Source organism: Misgurnus anguillicaudatus, chromosome 14 (assembly GCF_027580225.2).
Source record: "Misgurnus anguillicaudatus chromosome 14, ASM2758022v2, whole genome shotgun sequence".
In the NCBI taxonomy this organism is placed as follows: Eukaryota; Metazoa; Chordata; class Actinopteri; order Cypriniformes; family Cobitidae; genus Misgurnus; species Misgurnus anguillicaudatus.
Genome location: NC_073350.2, coordinates 34526448 through 34546328, shown reverse-complemented (window position 1 = coordinate 34546328; position 19881 = coordinate 34526448). Strand labels below are relative to the sequence as shown.

The 19881-nt window shown below is 37.5% G+C and overlaps 1 protein-coding gene across 2 annotated transcripts in view; it reads left to right on the top strand.

Annotated features, from left to right (window-relative positions):
• Window positions 1-18917, top strand: part of strn (striatin, calmodulin binding protein) — a 45875-nt gene extending 26958 nt beyond the window's left edge. Inside the window, exons 3-18 of one of the 2 annotated variants that reach the window (XM_073876406.1) lie at window positions 2853-2926; window positions 3337-3418; window positions 7291-7467; window positions 7802-7937; window positions 8300-8459; window positions 10306-10398; window positions 12676-12819; window positions 12916-13052; window positions 13252-13430; window positions 13510-13554; window positions 15225-15346; window positions 15424-15591; window positions 16825-16971; window positions 17163-17264; window positions 17348-17434; window positions 17711-18917. In XM_073876406.1, coding sequence (XP_073732507.1) covers window positions 2853-2926; window positions 3337-3418; window positions 7291-7467; window positions 7802-7937; window positions 8300-8459; window positions 10306-10398; window positions 12676-12819; window positions 12916-13052; window positions 13252-13430; window positions 13510-13554; window positions 15225-15346; window positions 15424-15591; window positions 16825-16971; window positions 17163-17264; window positions 17348-17434; window positions 17711-17880 — 2023 coding nt within the window. In that variant the 3' untranslated portion in view covers window positions 17881-18917. The remainder of the gene's footprint in view (window positions 1-2852; window positions 2927-3336; window positions 3419-7290; window positions 7468-7801; window positions 7938-8299; window positions 8460-10305; window positions 10399-12675; window positions 12820-12915; window positions 13053-13251; window positions 13431-13509; window positions 13555-15224; window positions 15347-15423; window positions 15592-16824; window positions 16972-17162; window positions 17265-17347; window positions 17435-17710) is intronic. The other variant, XM_073876407.1, reaches the window with a different exon arrangement.
• Window positions 18918-19881: the final 964 nt, after the last annotated feature.

The following is a 19881-nucleotide window of genomic DNA, read 5'->3' as shown; positions in this document are numbered from 1 at the left end:
ACCCTTTTCTGACCTTCTATTTCCTTTGTTTTTAATTATCAATTTTTTGAGTTTTTGACGTACCCTTCGCCGGCGTTGATAAGAGCTGTGTCAAAATGCATCCTCATTTCTCCGCGCTGTTAATGACAGAACGAATGGATCCTTAACAGCTGAGGATATCCCAAACAATTAAAAGCTTTATTAAATAAAAGTGTGTATTTATTAGAAAACTTTTTCTTGTCACTGTTTTAGTATTATAAGTTATGTTTTGTGTTAATATTATTCTGTTTATGTTGCGTATATTTCTAGGTTGATTATTTGTTATGCTGTTGAATAGATTAATCTACATCAATGTGTCATATTTTCTAAAATAAATTAACATTTTTCTGATTACATATTTATTTTAATAAGTCAGAAATGTCTCCGCTGTTTTCTGCTGACAGGCGCGGTGGGCGCTACTGGGGGCGTGTGCAGCAGGTGACGCAAATTGTGGGTCCTCAGAAGGCTAGACCGTCTCATTTCAGTTCTCTTCTTGAACTTCTGTGGCTGCCACTATGAAAGGCAGAGAGGTCGCATGCTTAGAAGGACACAGCTAATAACAAACAGTCGACCGAATTTAATTAAAATATTATTTTTCGTCACGTCATCCGCCCGATCCATGTAACTGCCAACTGCGCATAGTCCATGTGTGTGCAAGAAGGAATCCTCTCTCTACAAGCTCTCGCGTTAAGTGAAGCCCACAAACCCCCATGCGAGTTGTGCAATGTGCATGTTAATGTTAAAGTATTATAATAATAATAATAAATAATGGCATATCATTTTTGTCTAAATTATATGCCATATAAAAAAATATGTAAAAATCGAGAATCGGATCGAATCGTGACCTTAGAATCGAAAATGTAATCGAATCGAGGATTTGGAGAATCGTGACACCCCTAATTTGTACTAGGGCTGGGCAAAAAAAAAGATTTTTCGATTAATCAGTTTTTTTACGTGGTCGATTTAAAATTGATTCTCAAAGGCCACGAATTGATTTTTTTTAATGATAACCTGATCCTGCTTGATCAAGGAATGCGACTGTTTTGACTTTTGTTCAGCATACATTTTTCATCTTGCATCAAAATTGTATAGTATTTAACATAATTGTATTTATTTGAAAATTAGAGGTGGGTTCTGATTTAATGTACCCAAGTGTACCTAAAATAAAAAAGTGTAATACAGGTTGGTGGCTCTTAATTTCTTTTTATTAGTTACCCACTTGTAAACTTATGTTCACAGTTTTTTTATAAATAAATTATTTGTATTAAATCTTTATTTATTGAGTTGAATCGAGAATCGAGTATAAAAACCGGTCAGAGAATCAGAATCGAACCGAGAATCGAAATTGAATCGATCTGATAGCTTATAAATCGAATCAATCCGGAATATCTGAATCGATACCCAGCCCTAATTTGTACTGAAAGCAAGACAAAAATACTAGAAGTAAGAGAGTTATTTTTTGCATTGTGCTAGTATGAATCTTACAAAAAAAATCACATTTCACCTCAGAATTAAAAGTAGTATCATTCATAAAAAAAAGGAAGCTTGTTTTGTATTGTGAAATTAATTTCTTTACAATTAAACGCAGATTGTTGTAACGATACCGGCATCCTTTTTTAATCCACCATTGAAAAACTTATATTGGTAAACCACTTGATGATTTGCATTTATGTTAATCAGTATAATAATTTGCATTAATCAGTCCTTGCGATTGCGGAACATGGCGCAAAATCAACAAAATGTTGTGTAATTTTGTGATCCTGCAAGGTTTATTGTATCGCAAAAATTCAAAAGGTCTCAATTTTTTTATAAAATGATTTAATATTCTGTGATGATACAGAGTAGACAACTTGTTGAATGTTAGGGTTAGAGTTATTATAGTAGTATTTCGCTCTCTCTCCAGCACGCTGCACCCCACAATAACGGCCAATCACAATCTCCTGAGCACATATCACTACATTTATCTTTTCTTTAATTTTAATGTATTTAATTGTAAGCTAGTATAATGCATTAGTTTCATAAGGATGCACATGTGAAAGGTCTGTGTAGCGCACCTGATGTCACACATAAATGCCAAAAACTAAGTGAAGTAATGATGCATTTCAATTTACTGTTTTGTAGTCCTTATATTAAGTTGTTAGGACACAAAAGAAAGGCATCTGTCCATCATCTCAACATTAGCAAATGTGTGCATGCTGCCCGTCACCGTGTGAGGACCGAACTCCTTTTAGGCTCTGCATTTGACATACACGCAAAATAATAACACACCTATAAACACACAGTTTAGGGAAAATATAGTTTTAGACTTGTGGCTATTGTGCATTAACGTAGGTCTGTCAATTTTAAACTTTTTAAAGAGAGATGGTAAAAAAAACGAGATTATGCGACGCACCTCTCTCAGTGTTGTTGATAAGGAAAGATTCATATGTTCTTATTAATATCATACATTTTTTTTAAACATTTATGCAGATGAAGCGGTTAATTAATAACATTTTCCTTAAATCATCCTGGCACCCAATTTTTAAAACCACTGTGTGACAGCTGTCATTTCAGTTTTTTTGGCAAATATTTTGTTTCCAGTTTTTAATTTCTTCTCTAGCTGAAAGCAGAAGTGTAGATGTTACCGCGGTATTTCAGCTATTTGTTCATCTGATCCGATCAGATTGTGTGTCATGCAGATTGTGGCCCATCTTCACTGCAGAAAACACTTCTCACATTCCGAGGAATTTATAGATTCATCCTACACATGTGAGCCGACTCCAGGATCGGAAGGAGGTGCTGTAACCGTAGCAACAGAACCTCTAAACCTGCGTATGCTCTTTTCTCCTCTGCAGGGCAAAACACCACAAGCTGAAATATGGAACAGAACTCAACCAGGGTGACATGAAACCACCCAGTTATGACTCAGGTAAACACATCACTCCCCCAGAGGGCTTCACACCTGTCTGTCCTGAACACACGAACCTCTTTTCACATTGAGTACTAATCTAGCAGCTGTTTAACAAGATGATAACTCACAAGAAGGTGACAGAAATTTACAAAAACATTGATTGCTTCACAAACTCAGATGCAAGCTTCATTTTTCACATTTTAGAATAACCCTAAATAGTGACCATAAAAACTAAGACGAATCCACTCACGTCATGTTATTTAACAGCACAGGTAAACATCACCTGTACATGCGACATGTTGTGTAGCTGCATTCGTGTAAAGATTCATTGTGGAATGTAAACAGACAGGATTGCGTGAATGACTGGTGTGCAAACACACTGTGAGTGACACACATCTGTCATCCTGTGTCTGACCTTTGACCCTTAGATGATGGCAATGAGAACGAGGCTCTTCCAGAACCGCCCAACAGTCAGCTGAGTTGGAAACAGGGTCGACAGCTGCTGAGACAGTAAGTGACACACTGGGACATATGCACAACTACATATTTTCAAAACCCGAGTAATGGTACGGTTAAGTATAGCAGTCTTTAGGAAGCTCTATTTAATCAGACAGCAATCAGACGCATTTCTTAGATGGGCTACATCAGTATGCAGGGGACAAACTGTTCACTTGACACACAGTTCACACAAAATGTCAAAAGTTACAGATGCATTCAGACAGTAGCAGGAACGTTGATGAGATGATTTGAAGAGTCTTGAGAGTTACAGAAGGATGTAGATGCTCCAGGATTGATGTTGTGATGTATCTGTAGTGATGGAGAGATTATATTACACTGAGGAACACTGAGCGCCATTTAATCCCCTTAAGAAAAAAAGTGTTTACCCAGGAACTAAAACTATGTTTTTGCCATACCTGATAATGGGACTTTAAGTGACTTGAAAATAAATATTTTTTCCAGACATAAAACTTTTTACAAACAACTTCTATACCAATTAGTTAATTCTTTGTAAGAAGGCACTATTTGTAAACAACTAGAGTGATAGTTCACAGAAAAATGAAAATTCTGAAATTAAGTTGTTTCAGACTTGTATACATTTCTTTGTTCTGCTGAATACAAATGAAGATATTTTGACAAATGAAGATATTTTGAAGAATGTTTGTAACCAAGTAGATCTGGGGCTCCATTGACTTCTATAAAAAGGAATGGTCTCGTTCTCGTGTTACCTTGATGATGCAGCGCTGCATGAAGTCGATCATTCCTATTAAAACACTGCCTAGAATTCATAAAAATGTCACTGGCCTGCCTTGTGTGTGTGTGTGTGTGTGTGTGTGTGTGTGTGTGTGTGTGTGTGTGTGTGTGTGTGTGTGTGTGTGTGTGTGTGTGTGTGTGTGTGTGAGAGAGAGAGAGAGACAGTGATATTGAATGAATGCTGGATTGTTTCTGCCCATTGAGTTTGCTGTGCCTGGTGAGAGACTGGTACAGCAAGAGATGGTGCACTACTGTCTCTCTTTCTTGCTCTTTTTAGCCTTTTTAAAACGGATTTTTTTTGTATAACTGCATTTAAGTATTCTGTTCAGTAAAACGGCATTAATACCCCAGGAATATTTGCACAGTTTTACAGGAAAGTTTTGTGTTTGGGTTTTATAAAACACAAGGTAAGTGATGGGTTCACACACTGTATTTGTTGTTGTGCCGATATCTCGTTAGTGGTTAAGTTTTGCGAGATCAAAAATGTTGTCAATAGGTTTTGTGAGATCGGGTGTGTTTTTGTCAGGTTTTGCAAGATCAGGCATGTTTTTGTCAGGTTTTGCGAGATCAGACATGTTTTTGTCAGGTTTTGCGAGATCAGACATGTTTTGTCAGGTTTTGCGAGATCAGACATGTTTTGTCAGGTTTTGCGAGATCAGACATGTTTGTATCAGGTTTTGCGAGATCAGACATGTTTGTATCAGGTTTTGCGAGATCAGACATGTTTGTATCAGGTTTTGCGAGATCAGACATGTTTGTATCAGGTTTTGCGAGATCAGACATGTTCATGACAGGTTTTGCGAGTTCAGACAGGTTTTTGTTAAGTTTTGCAAGATCACACATGTTCTTGTCAGGTTTTGCGAGTTTAGACGTGACATTTTCTTTACACGTTTTGCGAGATCAGACATGTTTTGTCAGGTTTTGCGAGATCAGACGTGTTCTTGACAGGTTTTGCGAGATCAGACGTGTTTTTGTAAAGTTTTGCGAGATCAGACATGTTTTTGTCAGGTTTTGCGAGATCAGACTTGTTTTTGTCAGGTTTTGTGAGATCAGATATGTTTTTGTCAGGTTTTGCGAGATCAGACATGTTTTGTCAGGTTTTGCGAGATCAGACGTGTTCTTGACAGGTTTTGCGAGATCAGACGTGTTTTTGTAAAGTTTTGCGAGATCAGACTTGTTTTTGTCAGGTTTTGTGAGATCAGACATGTTTTTGTCAGGTTTTGCGAGATCAGACATGTTTTTGTCAGGTTTTGCGACATCAGACATGACATTTTCTTGACACGTTTTGCGAGATCAGACATGTTTTGTCAGGTTTTGCGAGATCAGACGTGTTCTTGACAGGTTTTGCGAGATCAGACGTGTTTTTGTAAAGTTTTGCGAGATCAGACATGTTTTTGTCAGGTTTTGCGAGATCAGATGTGACATTTTCTTGACACGTTTTGCGAGATCAGATGTGTTTTTGTCAGGTTTTTGCGAGATCAGACATGTTTTGTCAGGTTTTGCGAGATCAGACATGTTTTGGGAGATCAGACGTGTTCTTGACAGGTTTTGCGAGATCAGACGTGACATTTTCTTGACACGTTTTGCGAGATCAGACATGTTTTTGTCAGGGTTTTGCGAGATCAGACATGTTTTTGTCAGGTTTTGTGAGATCAGACATGTTTTTGTCAGGTTTTGCGAGATCAGACATGTTTTTGTCAGGTTTTGCGACATCAGACGTGACATTTTCTTGACACGTTTTGCGAGATCAGACATGTTTTTGTCAGGGTTTTGCGAGATCAGACATGTTTTTGTCAGGTTTTGTGAGATCAGACATGTTTTTGTCAGGTTTTGCGACATCAGACGTGACATTTTCTTGACACGTTTTGCGAGATCAGACATGTTTTGTCAGGTTTTGCGAGATCAGACGTGTTCTTGACAGGTTTTGCGAGATCCGACGTGTTTTTGTAAAGTTTTGCGAGATCAGACATGTTTTTGTCAGGTTTTGCGAGATCAGACATGTTTTTGTCAGGTTTTGCGAGATCAGACATGTTTTGCGAGATCAGACGTGTTCTTGACAGGTTTTGCGAGGTCAGACGTGACATTTTCTTGACACGTTTTGCGAGATCAGACATGTTTTTGTCAGGTTTTGCGAGATCAGATGTGACATTTTCTTGACACGTTTTGCGAGATCAGATGTGTTTTTGTCAGGTTTTGCGAGATCAGACATGTTTTGCGAGATCAGACGTGTTCTTGACAGGTTTTGCGAGGTCAGACGTGACATTTTCTTGACACGTTTTGCGAGATCAGACATGTTTTTGTCAGGGTTTTGCGAGATCAGACATGTTTTTGTCAGGTTTTGCGAGATCAGACATGTTTTTGTCAGGTTTTGCAAGATCAGACGTGACATTTTCTTGACACAGTTTGCGAGATCAGATGTGTTATTGTCAGTTTTTTCGAGATCAGACATGTTTTTGTCAGGTTTTGTGAAATCAGACGTGACATTTTCTTGACACGGTTTGCGAGATCAGATGTGTTATTGTCAGTTTTTGTGAGATCACACGTGTTCTCATCAGCTTTCACAAGATCAGATGTGTTTTTGTCAGGTTTCATGAGATCACATGTGTTCTTATCAGGTTTTGTGAGATCAGACTCGTTTTGCCAGGCTTTGCAAGGTCAGACATTTTCTTGAAACGTTTTGCAAGATCAGATGTGGTTTTGACACGTTTTGCGAGATCAGATGTGTTTTTGTCAGGTTTCATGAGATCACACGTGTTCTCATCAGCTTTCACGAGATCAGATGTGTTTTTGTCAGTTTTTGCGAGATCAGATGTGTTTTTGTCAAGTTTCATGAGATCAGATGTGTTCTCATCAGGTTTCGCGAGATCAGACGTGTTTTGTAAGGTACTTCATGCTGTTTTAATGGCAGCCGTGTTAAAGCAACTGAAATCAGCAGTGTCGCTGTTAATGTTGCTTGACTAGTCATTTAAATAAATAAACTGGTCCTCTATCCGAGTTGATTTGCAATCTGAAGTGTTCGGAAACTAACCTTTACTCTCTCTAGCACTCCAGTACATTACATAAATCCACAGATGAAAATAAGAAGTGTGATTTTTCTCACCCCCTGCTGTTTGTGTTTCTGTCTGGTTCAGATACCTACAGGAGGTCGGGTACACAGACACCATACTGGATGTGAAGTCTCAGCGAGTCAAAGCTCTGCTCGGACTGACGGGAGACAGCGGGGAAAGACCCGGAGACCAGAGACAGGAACCCATGGTGAACGGAACTGAAGTGTCCTCACTAAAGGACAGCACTAACACCATGATCGGGTCAGTGGACCTGCAAGACTTATTGATAAACACACAGATCATACATGAGGAGATATATTTCTGTATGATTATATAGATATATGTAGAACGTAAAGTAAACAGTATGAACAAACACAAACGTATTTATAATATTATTGATTAAAATCTAAACAATCAATAACAAAAACTAGTCGTATCTGTATGTTTCTGTATGAGTAGAGCTATGAAGGTTTAGTGAGATGGTGTAAAAATATGAAGCATTAATGTGATGAATGAGCCTCAGGATGTGACCTGCTCGTGTGAGGATATGTTTTCACTTTCTGTGTTTCACACGCATGTCGATTTCTGCTCGCAGCAAACCAGAGATGTCCGACTCCACCACGGTACTCGAAGCCTTTAAGTTCATCGAGAAAGCGGCGGCAGAGTTTAGTGACGAAGATGAGGATGAAGATAGTGAGGGACAAAACAAAACCATCGTGGACCTCGCCACCGTAAGCCGACCTACTGTTTTGATATAGTGACATATTATAATAAACAGACACACATAATGACATTGAACTACATGTGATATGTTGTAAAACTGTCCTGGATGCTGTCCAGCAGCTATTGACCAATCAGAATCAAGGACTGGAACCAATCGTTTTATAAGCTTTAATACAGCAATACAACAGTAGAGTTTTCATGTTATTCACTGAAAGAAGAAACTCATTACTTAACAAAACTGTTATGAACAAAACACATTCAACTTACAAGGATTCCTCAGAACATGACAGAACATCACACCATCACGGACAGACACGCACACACCAGCTGTCGTTAATAACATCTCTCTCTTTCTCTGTGTGTGCTGTAGATGGTGAGGAGGAAGGTGTCTCCGTCCCCCTCCTCTTCCTCAGCAGATATGAGTGATGATCTTGACACTGATGAAGTTCTGAAAGGTTTTGATTTTCTGGCTAACAGTGAGGACATGGAGGGTCAGACTGAAGCGCCCTCTGCTGGAGATCGAGATTGGGGTGAGAATTGCAGCTTTAATCCATCAACACTGTTGCTGTGCTTTTTGATCATAAAAATAGTAACAGGTGTTTGTGAATTTTCTCACGGGCGTTATCATTGCAAACGAGAGGCAGCGTTTGATTTCAACATCAAATGCACACAAGTGTTGGATGTCTGGAGCACTGCAGTGTCCCTGTAGATGATTGTGTTTGATTTGCTGTCTGTCTGTCTGTCCGTCCGTGTGTTTCTTCACATACACACTGTGGTTAATCTGTACACCCCTTCATCCTCCCTGAAGAGAATTGGACTGATTTTTCTCACCAGAAGCCCTGTTCACATGTCCATCATCCCTGTACGGATCAATCGGTTTCGTCCAAAGCTGCACCTCAGTTTTGAGAACTCGTATTTCATGATTTAAGCCCTGTTTTTAGACATTCTCAGGGTTGCGTCTGTAAAAGCTTCATTGACACTAAAAGCTGTTTACGGTCACTTTATATTATTATTAATTTTCAATGAGCGTTGCAGAATCAAGGGGATAAGAGATAAGGGTTTATGCAAATGAGCTGTGATGTAATGCAATTCGCAGCAATCCACGTTTCTTGACGTATATGTGGGTGCCGCCATCTTTGAGCTTTCTGGTTTATAACTTCCGGTGAGCCACTAAAGCTAATGGTAGTCTGTTGCGAAGGACACAAGTGTGCAGTTTTGACTGGCTGTTTAATGTTTATTATAAAATCCAGGAAGACCGACATAATTTGTGCAGTTAGGGGTTGCCATAATAGCTAATAAAAACGCAGTAAATCTCTACAAAACATTTGTTTTTACTGCATGCAAAAGAACTGAATGTGTGGCGCACATGCACTCATGATCTGTATTTACAAATCCATCCAGTAAAATCTATCATAGAAACTGCCAGTAAACAATAATTACAATAATTGCTTTAAAACAACAAATATTATGCTGATTTATTTATTCTACTACTATATATTATTACAAAAATGCAAGTACAGTAGAATATATGCGACAAAATCTGCTTAGTTAATGTTTATAATAGTTCGTAATGTGTTTGCGTGTAATGTTACTATTGTTATGTTTTAAATCAAAAGCAAATACGTTAAAAAGTAAGTAAATAATTATATAAGCTCATGTCTCCACCTGCGTAAGAATTGATGTAATAATATTTTCATAAAACGAAAATACTCAATACATGTAGTAGTTTAATACATTTATAATGGTTTGTTCAAATAACTTACAATGTGTTGAATGATACTGCTGACTGTGTCGGACTGCGTGAAGCTCGACGTGTCACCGTACACAAGTCCATTAAAAATTACTGTTTAAAAAAACCTCACACAAGAGGGACAGTTGTGACATTTAAAACCATCCCCTGAAAAGTTAAAAACACAAAGTCTTGGTAAATTCCATACAAACACTCGATTGATTTTCCCATTGCAAAGATACTTGTATGTCTCTGTGCTTTTATATTTGCGCATTTAAGCCCCGTCACCTCCGATCAACAACACCAAATGATTGAATATATCTTCATATATCAAGCCACTTCTTAATTTCATCCTCACACTGGTTCATGCATGGCAGGTGTAGTAAATATTAACTGTTTAAATCGTGTTTTATGCGTGCTCACACTACACTGTTTTCTACCGGCTGGTTATTGAACCGGAAGTCTCAGACCGGAAAGGAAATGCATCACATCACTTACTTCCACGTTTGAGTAACAGGTGGATAGATATAGATAATAGAAATGGATACCAGCAACCAACCATACCAACTTTCAGTGTCTTTCCCACATGAGAATGAATGGATGAGCATTGGAGGCGTTTAATGTGTCTTCCTCCTTCCCTCGTGTAGAGAAGGAAGAGTCGTGGGACGTGGATGAGGGCCTGATCTCTAAACTCAAGGAACAAAACAAGAAGGAACGCAAGGGCAAGAAAGGGGTGAAGAGTAAGTCAGCCCGGAGCTCTGTCACTCGCCGTCTTTCTTTATTTTACTTTTATCCTTCTAGTGATGAACCGATATCAGTTTTTCGTTGACTGAACTATCGAAAATCATTTTTAATTTTATATTTTTGTTTGAAATAATCGTCTTTGCTCATATACAAACTTCATTGTCATTTCTTAATTTTTGTGTGAAATATGATCTGGCAGTGTTTTGTTGATGACTAAAATACTCTGATTAACTGACCAGACCGCAGTGTATATATATATATCGGTTTATCACTAGTCCTATCTTTTTTTTTTCATTTCCAAACTCTACAAAAACCAGCAGCTCTCTTCAGTGGTTCCCACAGCGCTCGTGCATTTACAGACATCTTCATTCAGTCTGTGTGTTCATGGATTTGCTTTGTAAACATTTTTGATCTTTCATTGAGTTTTTCTTCTGTTGTGTTTGTTCTGTGTGTTTATCCCATCATTCTTTTCTTCTTTCAGGAGTCTGATGTTACACTGCGTCTCCTTCACAAACTGCTTATCTCATTCTGTCTGATTTTCATTTCTTTGGACACATTTTGTTCACTCATTTAGTTTCTGTTGGTGTTTATGTTTCTCTCTTTTGATTGGTGCTCTGAGATAGAGGGCGTTGCTTATATGCACGCTTTTAGTTGGACATGCTGTAAAAAAACTCCTCTCCTTTTCGGTTTTTATTGTATAAGAATTAGATTAAATATAAAAAAAATCTGGGTAATTTATCTTTTCGCAGTGCTTCATTACTGTTTATCATCCCAATCAGACTGTTGTGCCAAATCTTACTCTTGATCAAATTTTCTGTCTTGTTACCACATAGAGATTTTTCACCTTTATCAACCTACACATACCACATTGTGCTTAACCAGTTGTAAGTTTACTGTAAACCACAGATTAACCATGTTAATAGCAATAGCATCATCCCATAGACCTTGAGCTTCCATAAACATTCTCTTTATCTATCTCATGAAGCAGCTCATGAAACTTTACAAATATGAGACTGAACAACCATGAAATTAATAAGACATATAAAATATAGAAATATAATGAATGAATGAATAATATAATAAAATATAGAAATATAATGAATGAATGAATAGACAATAGAAATGAATAAAATATAGAAATATAATAATGAAGGAATAAACAATAAAATAATGATAAAAATTATAATAATGAAATTGATGATAACAAAAATAATTAAATAAACAATTATATGGATAACTAATGATTATAAAGTGATTATGTGAATAAATGATTAAAATTAAACAAAAAAACACAATAATAAAAACATTTTGCATGTAAGGATCTAAGGTAGGATCCATCAACCAGGCTTATTGCTTCTCACTATTATTTTTCTGACGCATGTTTGCCAAACTACATTTTGTACAGGATTCATTATGTTTTGCATATTATCTGTGACCCAGGACCACAAAACCAGTCTGAAAATACACGGATATATTTGTAGCAATAGCCAACAATACATTGATGTGTCAAAATTATAGATTTTTTTATGTCAAAAATCATTAGGATATTAATTAAAGATCATGTTCCATGAAGATATTTTGTATTTTTCCTAAATATAAACTTTTATTTTTGTAAATGAATGCACTTGTTAAGGACTTCATTTTTACAACTTTAAAGGTGATTTCATCAACATTTTGTTTTTTTTCACCCTCAGATTCCAGATTTTTAAATAGTTGTGTCTCGGCCCAATTTTGTCATATCATAACATCAATGGAAAGCTTATTTATTCAACTCTTAGATGATGTGTACATTTAAATAAAAACAATTGACCCTTATGATGGGTTTTTTGGTCCAGGGTCACATTTATTATATCCAGAGGAAAACATTGGATATACAACAAATGATACACAACTATGTCGCTTTTCGAAGTTTTAAGTTCATTAGTTTGTTATATTGCCATTTTCAATGCTATAGCCAATATATTGATGGCTTAAAATTGCTCAAAAAATATTAGGCCAATGGTATCTTTAGTTATTAATTATGTAAAAGAGTGTTGAGACTGGTCAATCGTATTAAATATTACAAACAGAGATCTGTGTAGTATATAATATTAATATATTTACTTTTTCTAGCTATTACAACATTTAAAAAAAAAAAAAACATTTTTCGTTTTCTGTCTCAGAAACTACAGTTAGACTGAATACACGATAGTTGACTGCGGTTAGGATTTGGCACAGCATCATGATATATTGCTGTATGATCTATATGAAGTGTCTTACTATTCTCTCTGCAGGACCCAACAGGTGTAAACTCCAGGACATGTTGGCTAATCTCCGTGATGCTGAGGATCTGTCATCCATTCAGCCTCCGGTGGCGCCCCCTGTTCGTCCGAGTCTCCCCCGCCTCAACGATCATCCGCTGGGCCGCACGGATGAGGGTATTACTGCCACACGCGCACAAACATTTATCCTTTGCAAGCAACTTGTGGTCGTGTGGATGTGTGTTTATTGTTCATGTGTGTGTGTTTTCTCAGTTGAAGCCTTGACGTTTCCACCGTCCTCTGGAAAGTCATTTATTATGGGAACAGATGAGGCTCTGGAGAGTGAACTGGGTCTCGGAGAACTCGCTGGTCTCACCGTGGCCAATGAGGCTGAGAATCTGTCTTATGATGTGAGTACAGAACCAATCAATTCAAACAATAAATGATGTTATATTAGAGACACAACGTATTTTGTAACCTTTTTAAATTTGTATTTTATTTCATTGATGTTTGGAAGATTTTTCATGTATGTTATAATGAATGTTTGACTACTGTGAGTTTTGCATTGGACATCACATTATTGAGCATAAATATTTCCTGTTCCTTTAGATCACCAACAACAAAGATGCCCTCCGCAAGACGTGGAACCCAAAGTTCACGCTGAGGAACCACTTCGATTCCATCCGCGGTCTGGCGTTTCACCCGGTGGAGCCCGTCCTGATCACTGCATCTGAAGATCACACGCTGAAGATGTGGAACTTACAGAAAACGGCCCCAACCAAGAAATGAGAACGCTGCCGATCTCTTCGTGGACTTTAATTCAATATAAACCAGTTCTTGATGTGTTCTTGTGTTTGTGTTCAGATGTGCAGCTCTCGATGTGGAACCCATTTACACTTTCAGGGCTCACAGGTAAGTGGACAAACATTAAATCTGATTAAATCTCACAAAACACCTTATTCTGACATGTTTGTTGACCAGTAACATTTACCAGTCATACACCTCAGATGGTTGTACTAAATTAACTCTTTCCCTGCCATGGAGTGCGTTTAATTGCACAGTCTTACGCCAATTATGCTTAATAAACTGATAACATGTGGGGTCATGTAAACACATAAAACAATTTTCTTTTATCAGGAAAAATCCAAAAATGACGAAGCAAAAAACGATCGGCACAGGTAGTTTTTGCGCATTACCCCGATTTCACGTTGCATGTAAACACTTTAATTGAGTTTTGAAAGTAAGTGCAAAGTAACAAAATAAAAGTCTGCGCTCGACTCAAGCAGTTCGCTGAGAAAATGCAAAAATTAAAGCTCATGTAACATTTACAAGTTCTGCAGACACGAGAAGTAATACAGCAGTATAGCTTAAGACAGATGTGCCGTCTGCCTTTTAAACGGCTATATGTACTATAGGCGGTGATGTCAGTGCCTGCGAGAAACCTGACAAATCTCCAAATCCCATGTTAATGCAGTTTTTTGCTTAGCCGGTTAATTAATTTGCATGTAGACGCATGAAAGCAGGTTTCGTTAATAAACAAATTTTTGATGGTTATCTGCTTATTCTGTGTATGTAAACGCACTCATTGACGAGTAATCTTGTCAATTAAGAGAAATTGCTATTATCCACCAGGTGGCGCTCCTACACAACTTATAAAACACTAAAGAATCCACTGATCCAAAAACAGTAAAAACTCTAGTGTATGTTTTGATAATTTCTCTGAATCTGATCTTTCCCATAAGTCTTTTACAAAAATGCAATTATCTCAGTCTTTTGTTCAAAATTTTGTATATTTGAAGAAACCTACCCATATTTGAGAAGAAATGATGAAACTATTTTAACTCTTTCCCCACCAGTGTTTTTTTAAAGAAGTTGCCAGCCAGTGGCAGCATTTTTTTTTATGATATTTACAAACATTTAATGCCTTCCAGCCAATTTTCTATAAATACAATCCTACAATATATCAAATGAAAGACCATACCTTGTGCTTTCAAAGAAAAGAAAAACATTTCATCCTATCTTAATTTGTTCTCTTTTTATCACCTCTCAAAAATACAAAATTTTGAACAAAATTTTGAATCTGAGATCATTGCTCTGAATCTTATCTCTTACAAAAGTCCTTCACAAAAATGCAATAATCAGGACATACACAGTTTTTACTGTTTTTGGATCAGTGGTTGCTTAAGTGTTTTAAAAGTTGTGTAAAGGGGGTCACGCGCAGCGCCGAGTCGCGTCTAGGACAACTCGGAGGTATCGTAAACCGGCAGTACACCCTTAAGAGTACCACCTGGTGGAAAATAGCGGAAATATGGATTACTGTAAAAACTCGTCATTGGCAGGGAAGCGTTTTCTCTTAATTGATGAGATAACTTGTCAATGGCGGGGAAAGAGTTAAAAGCCGAAGGTCTTTTCTTTCATTTGATATGTTATATGTTTATATATTTAAAGAAGAAAATTTCTTGAAAGGCATTAAACTTTTGTGAAAAAAAATGTAAATACACTGGCTGAGAAAGAGTTAATGAAATGAATAGTTATAACTGTTATGAACGTGACTGATGTTCTTCTGTGGTTCTCTATGATAGAGGTCCGGTTCTATGTGTGGTGATGAGTTCTAGTGGAGATCAGTGTTTCAGTGGTGGTTTAGACGGAACCATTCAGAGCTGGAACACTCCCAATCCAAACATCGACCCCTATGATTCATATGGTACGTTACTATTGAGATGTGACACTTGTTGACTTGGGATCATGTGAATGTGTAATAATGATCTGTGTATGTTAAAGACCCAGCTGTGCTGCGGGGGGCGCTGTGTGGTCACACAGATGCTGTGTGGGGATTGGTCTACAGCTCGGCTCATCACCGGCTGCTGTCGTGCTCGGCGGACGGGACGGTGAGACTTTGGAACGCAGCGGATACCTCACCCGCCATTACAGTCTTCAATGAAAATAAAGGTATCATTAATGCTTTAGATTACAATGCAACAAATGACTTTTTTTACTTAGTATTTTTGTCTTGTTTTCAGTACAAATATGGAAAGCAAAATGAAGAAAATTAGTCTAGGTTTTAATCAAAAAATTGAATAATTGAAGTGAATTTGTGCTTAAAACAAGCCAAAAAAATCTTCCAATAAATACTTTTTTCTTAAACATTTAATTCAAGAAATATTTTCTTACCCCATTGGCAGATATTTTTGCTTGTTTTAAGCACAAATTTACTTCAATTGTATATTTTTTGTCTAAAAACTAGACTTCTTTTCTATGAGGTAATTTTACTCACAAAGAAAATGCATTGATTTAATTATATATATATAGTTAAACAAACACACACACATATATTTCTACTGAAAACAACACAAAATACTAAGTAAGAAAGTCATTTTTGCAGTGTAGGAGTATCACAATATACCATTATCAATAATAACTTTGATTTAACCTCCCCCCCAAATGGTCTTAAAGTGGATATATCATGAAAATCAGACTTTTTCCATGTTTAAGTGCTATTATTGGGTCCCCAGTGCTTCTATCAACCTAGAAAAAATGAAAAAGATCAACCCAGTAACTTAGTTTTGGTAAACCATTCTCTGCAACCATATGAAAAAATAGCTCATTGAAATGTGGTTCCCCTTGTGATGTCAGAAGGGGATCTTATTATAATAATACCACCCCTTAATCTGCACTATCCAACCACAGCACTGCCATTTAGTGCATTTACATTTTAAAGGACACACCAAAAACTGCACATTTTTGCTCACACCTACAAATTGTCAATTTTAACATGTTATAATTAATTATCTGTGGGGTATTTTGAGCTAAAACTTCACATACGTACTCTGGGGACACCATAGCTATATTTGACATCTTAAATGTCCCTTTTAATACTACACATATAATAATCTCGTAAATAATTTAGCAGCCATTTATAGCCACAGTGGTTATAAACTCTTTTTCTGCCTTTTTAATTTTTTTTATTTAACCTCAGTGCTGTTGCTGGCAAACTTGATTTTTGTTAAATAGAAATAATTGTGTGTATTTGACTGCATGCAGGAAATACAATCGTAAGAATTTTCCCAAAGACCAGTGATTAAAACGGCTGTGTAGAAATACTGAACCAGTCACTTTAACCAGTTGACCAGTTTAAGTTCCTGATGGTACTGAAATGTCCTCACTGTTTTTTGTGTTGTACAGAAATGGGTGTGCCATCATCTGTGGATCTGGTGTGCAGTGATCCGGCTCACATGGTTACTGCGTTCAGTAACGGCAGGATGGGCATCTTTAACATGGAGACCCGACAGCTGGTTCTGGAGCTGGAGTCCCAGTCGGCCGGCAAACCTGGTAACTCTTAAAATACTTCTCTTATAAAGCATCACATTGTGTCTTAACATGATCTCATACAGATCACAGTCAAATCTCATTGGTCCTTACAGCAGGTGATGATGTGATATTGGGATTAATATTCAGATGTTGGCAGTTTCTGTATATGTATTTATTGTCTAGTGAAGCACTGTGAACTTTTTGTTTTTTAGATGCACCGTGTCAGATCAATAAAGTTCTCAGTCATCCCACGCTGCCAATAACCGTAACGGCACAGGAAGATCGCCACATCCGTTTCTTTGATAACACCACAGGTAATAGAATGAAAAAACATCATACTAAAATCTCATTTTGTGATTGATTCAGTATGTAAATATATATTAATGTGTGTGTTTAGGTAAGCTGATTCACTCGATGGTGGCCCATCTGGATGCTGTGACCAGTCTGGCTGTAGATCCCAATGGACTTTATCTGATGTCTGGAAGTAAGTGTCCATCTGCAGGTCACATGCTCACGTCTGCACTTTCTGTTTTACTCGCTGTGTGTTCTGTGCCCTGACAAACAATGATGTTACTTTGCAAAACAAATTTGGTCCTCTCCTACAAGCAGCACTTTACTTTTAGTAATAGTTCAGTCACAATAAACAAGAGATCTCTGGTGTTATAAACATCATGGGTTCGCACATAAATAATGCATTCCTAATGTGATTTTCTACTAAATGAGTTCCAGGACTTTATAAACCTTGATGTGTCTGTCTCAGGTCACGACTGCTCCGTGCGTCTCTGGAACATGGAGAGCAAGACGTGTATTCAGGAATTCACGGCTCACAGGAAGAAGTTCGACGAGTCCATTAATGATGTGGCGTTTCACCCCACCAAGTGCTACATCGGCAGCGCGGGAGCAGACGCCCTCGCCAAAGTGTTCGTATGACCTTTCACCTCTGACCAAAACTGCTTCCACGGAGTCGTAGGGGCAGTGAGGCATGAACGTGGACCCAGAGCGGGAAACGGGACGGTAAACGAGGGGTGAGACGTTGTTTTGAGGAATGAATGGCGGTGTCGTGGCGGCAGAGGAAGTAGAATAATCTCGTCTAAGCCCTCCGAGTCCCCATAAACCCCTGACCGCGTCCGTCTCATCTGGGCAGGCCTGGGTGCGTGACGGCAGATAAACCGCTACCCTTCACTGAGGAACGCCAGAGGAACGTCTCAGTTTCTGTACCCAACATCTCTGACACTCCTCTCCACAGACCGCGGGTCTCTCTTCAGCCTCATAGGACGCTGTGTGCTTCCCCACACTTTTTGTTTTGTCTGTTTTTTTTCTGACCCGAGCGTGAGCATTGGTTCGAATTGCGCGTCACTTTTTGTGATTTCTGCCTTTGTGGTTTCGTCTTACATTTTCTCATTTTAAACCATGTGCCTTTAGCTTCAGACACAGTCTTGAGATTGTCTTTGTTTTCTTCAGACGCTGTATTTAAAGAGGGGACAGCGTAGTGTACCAAATACATCAGACTTATCCAGATCTGAATCGAACGATTTTAACCTAGAAAATTCTGTATTTTTGAGGCGACACTGGAGTTAGATACACACTAAATGTGTCCAACACAAAAATGACCCATTTAAGTGTTTCTCAAGAATTGATGAAGTCATGAAATCCCATCCAGGTCACATTTTAAATGTGCTTCTCTGTTAGAAACATGATGTCACAATGTAACCGTTCTCAGTGGTAGGTTTTGTTTAATTTATGCAAAATATAATTTTATCTGAATTAACTCTTAAACTTCATACAGCGCTGCTCAAAGGCGTTATGTTGAATGAATATTTAAGCTTCTTTTAAATGTTTTATGAGCTCACACTGTTACACTTGACTTTAAAGATGGGCATTTGTGATGCGATCACTCTTATGTTGTGTTGTACCAACAAACTTTAAGACATGATTATCTCCGATATAAAATCTTGTGACTAGACTTAGATCCGTTCTCCAATATTTGTTGTTTTTGAATTACAAACGGTGAATTCATTATGCAGAAGTCTTATAATAGCTTGAATGTCTTTTGGGTTTTTGACAAGCTGTTCTTGCAGTACAATGATTCAAAATTTATATTTGTCAGATGTTTAACAAAATCTGTTGTGGTGTTTATTTATATTTTTGCTTTTTTTGCCATTTTTGCCTTTAAAGCCAAATGAACTAGACTTTAGCGTTAAACTTTAGGAAGAGTCGAGCGGCACACAGAGATGTAATGATGATGTAATATTTGGGTTTGGAGACTATAGAGGCCGATAAACTCCACGCTTTCCTTTAGTTTGAAGATGACTTACTTCTGCTCATGCTGATCTTCTCTACCTGTGTCTATCAGTGATGGGTTACGTTTAGATGAGATTATTTAAAATTATATTTTATATAGAAACTGATAACAGTGATGTTTTTTCTCATTGTTTGATTGGTGACTGAGGTTGCAGATAGATTGAGACTTAAGTTTAATGCAGGATGAGGTTTTTATTTGATTTTTTTATTCGTCTGTGATTACTTGAAATATCTAAGTGAGTGTATGTGTGTATGCGTGTGTGTGTTTTAAGAGATGTTCTGCTCTAATCGGGTGAATGGTTTCGCCTTTAACAGATAACATGAGCACTACAGAACAACTGAGTGTTTGTGGGGTTTTTTCTTCAGGTTTGTAAATCCTGACGTATGGGAATCAAGGCTTTAAAGGAATAATTCATCCAAGATTTAGTTTTAGCATCATTTGTTCGCTCTCATTCTAAATCCAGTATTCATTTCTTATTGGAACAGAGCACAAAAGAAGTGAATTTAACTGGAGTGCTACAAAAGAATCATGAATCATATGTAAAGTGAATCAGTATGATTCATAAGCTTCATTCACACTGCAAAAAATGACTTTTTTTGTCTTGATTTCAGTACAAATATCTAAACATT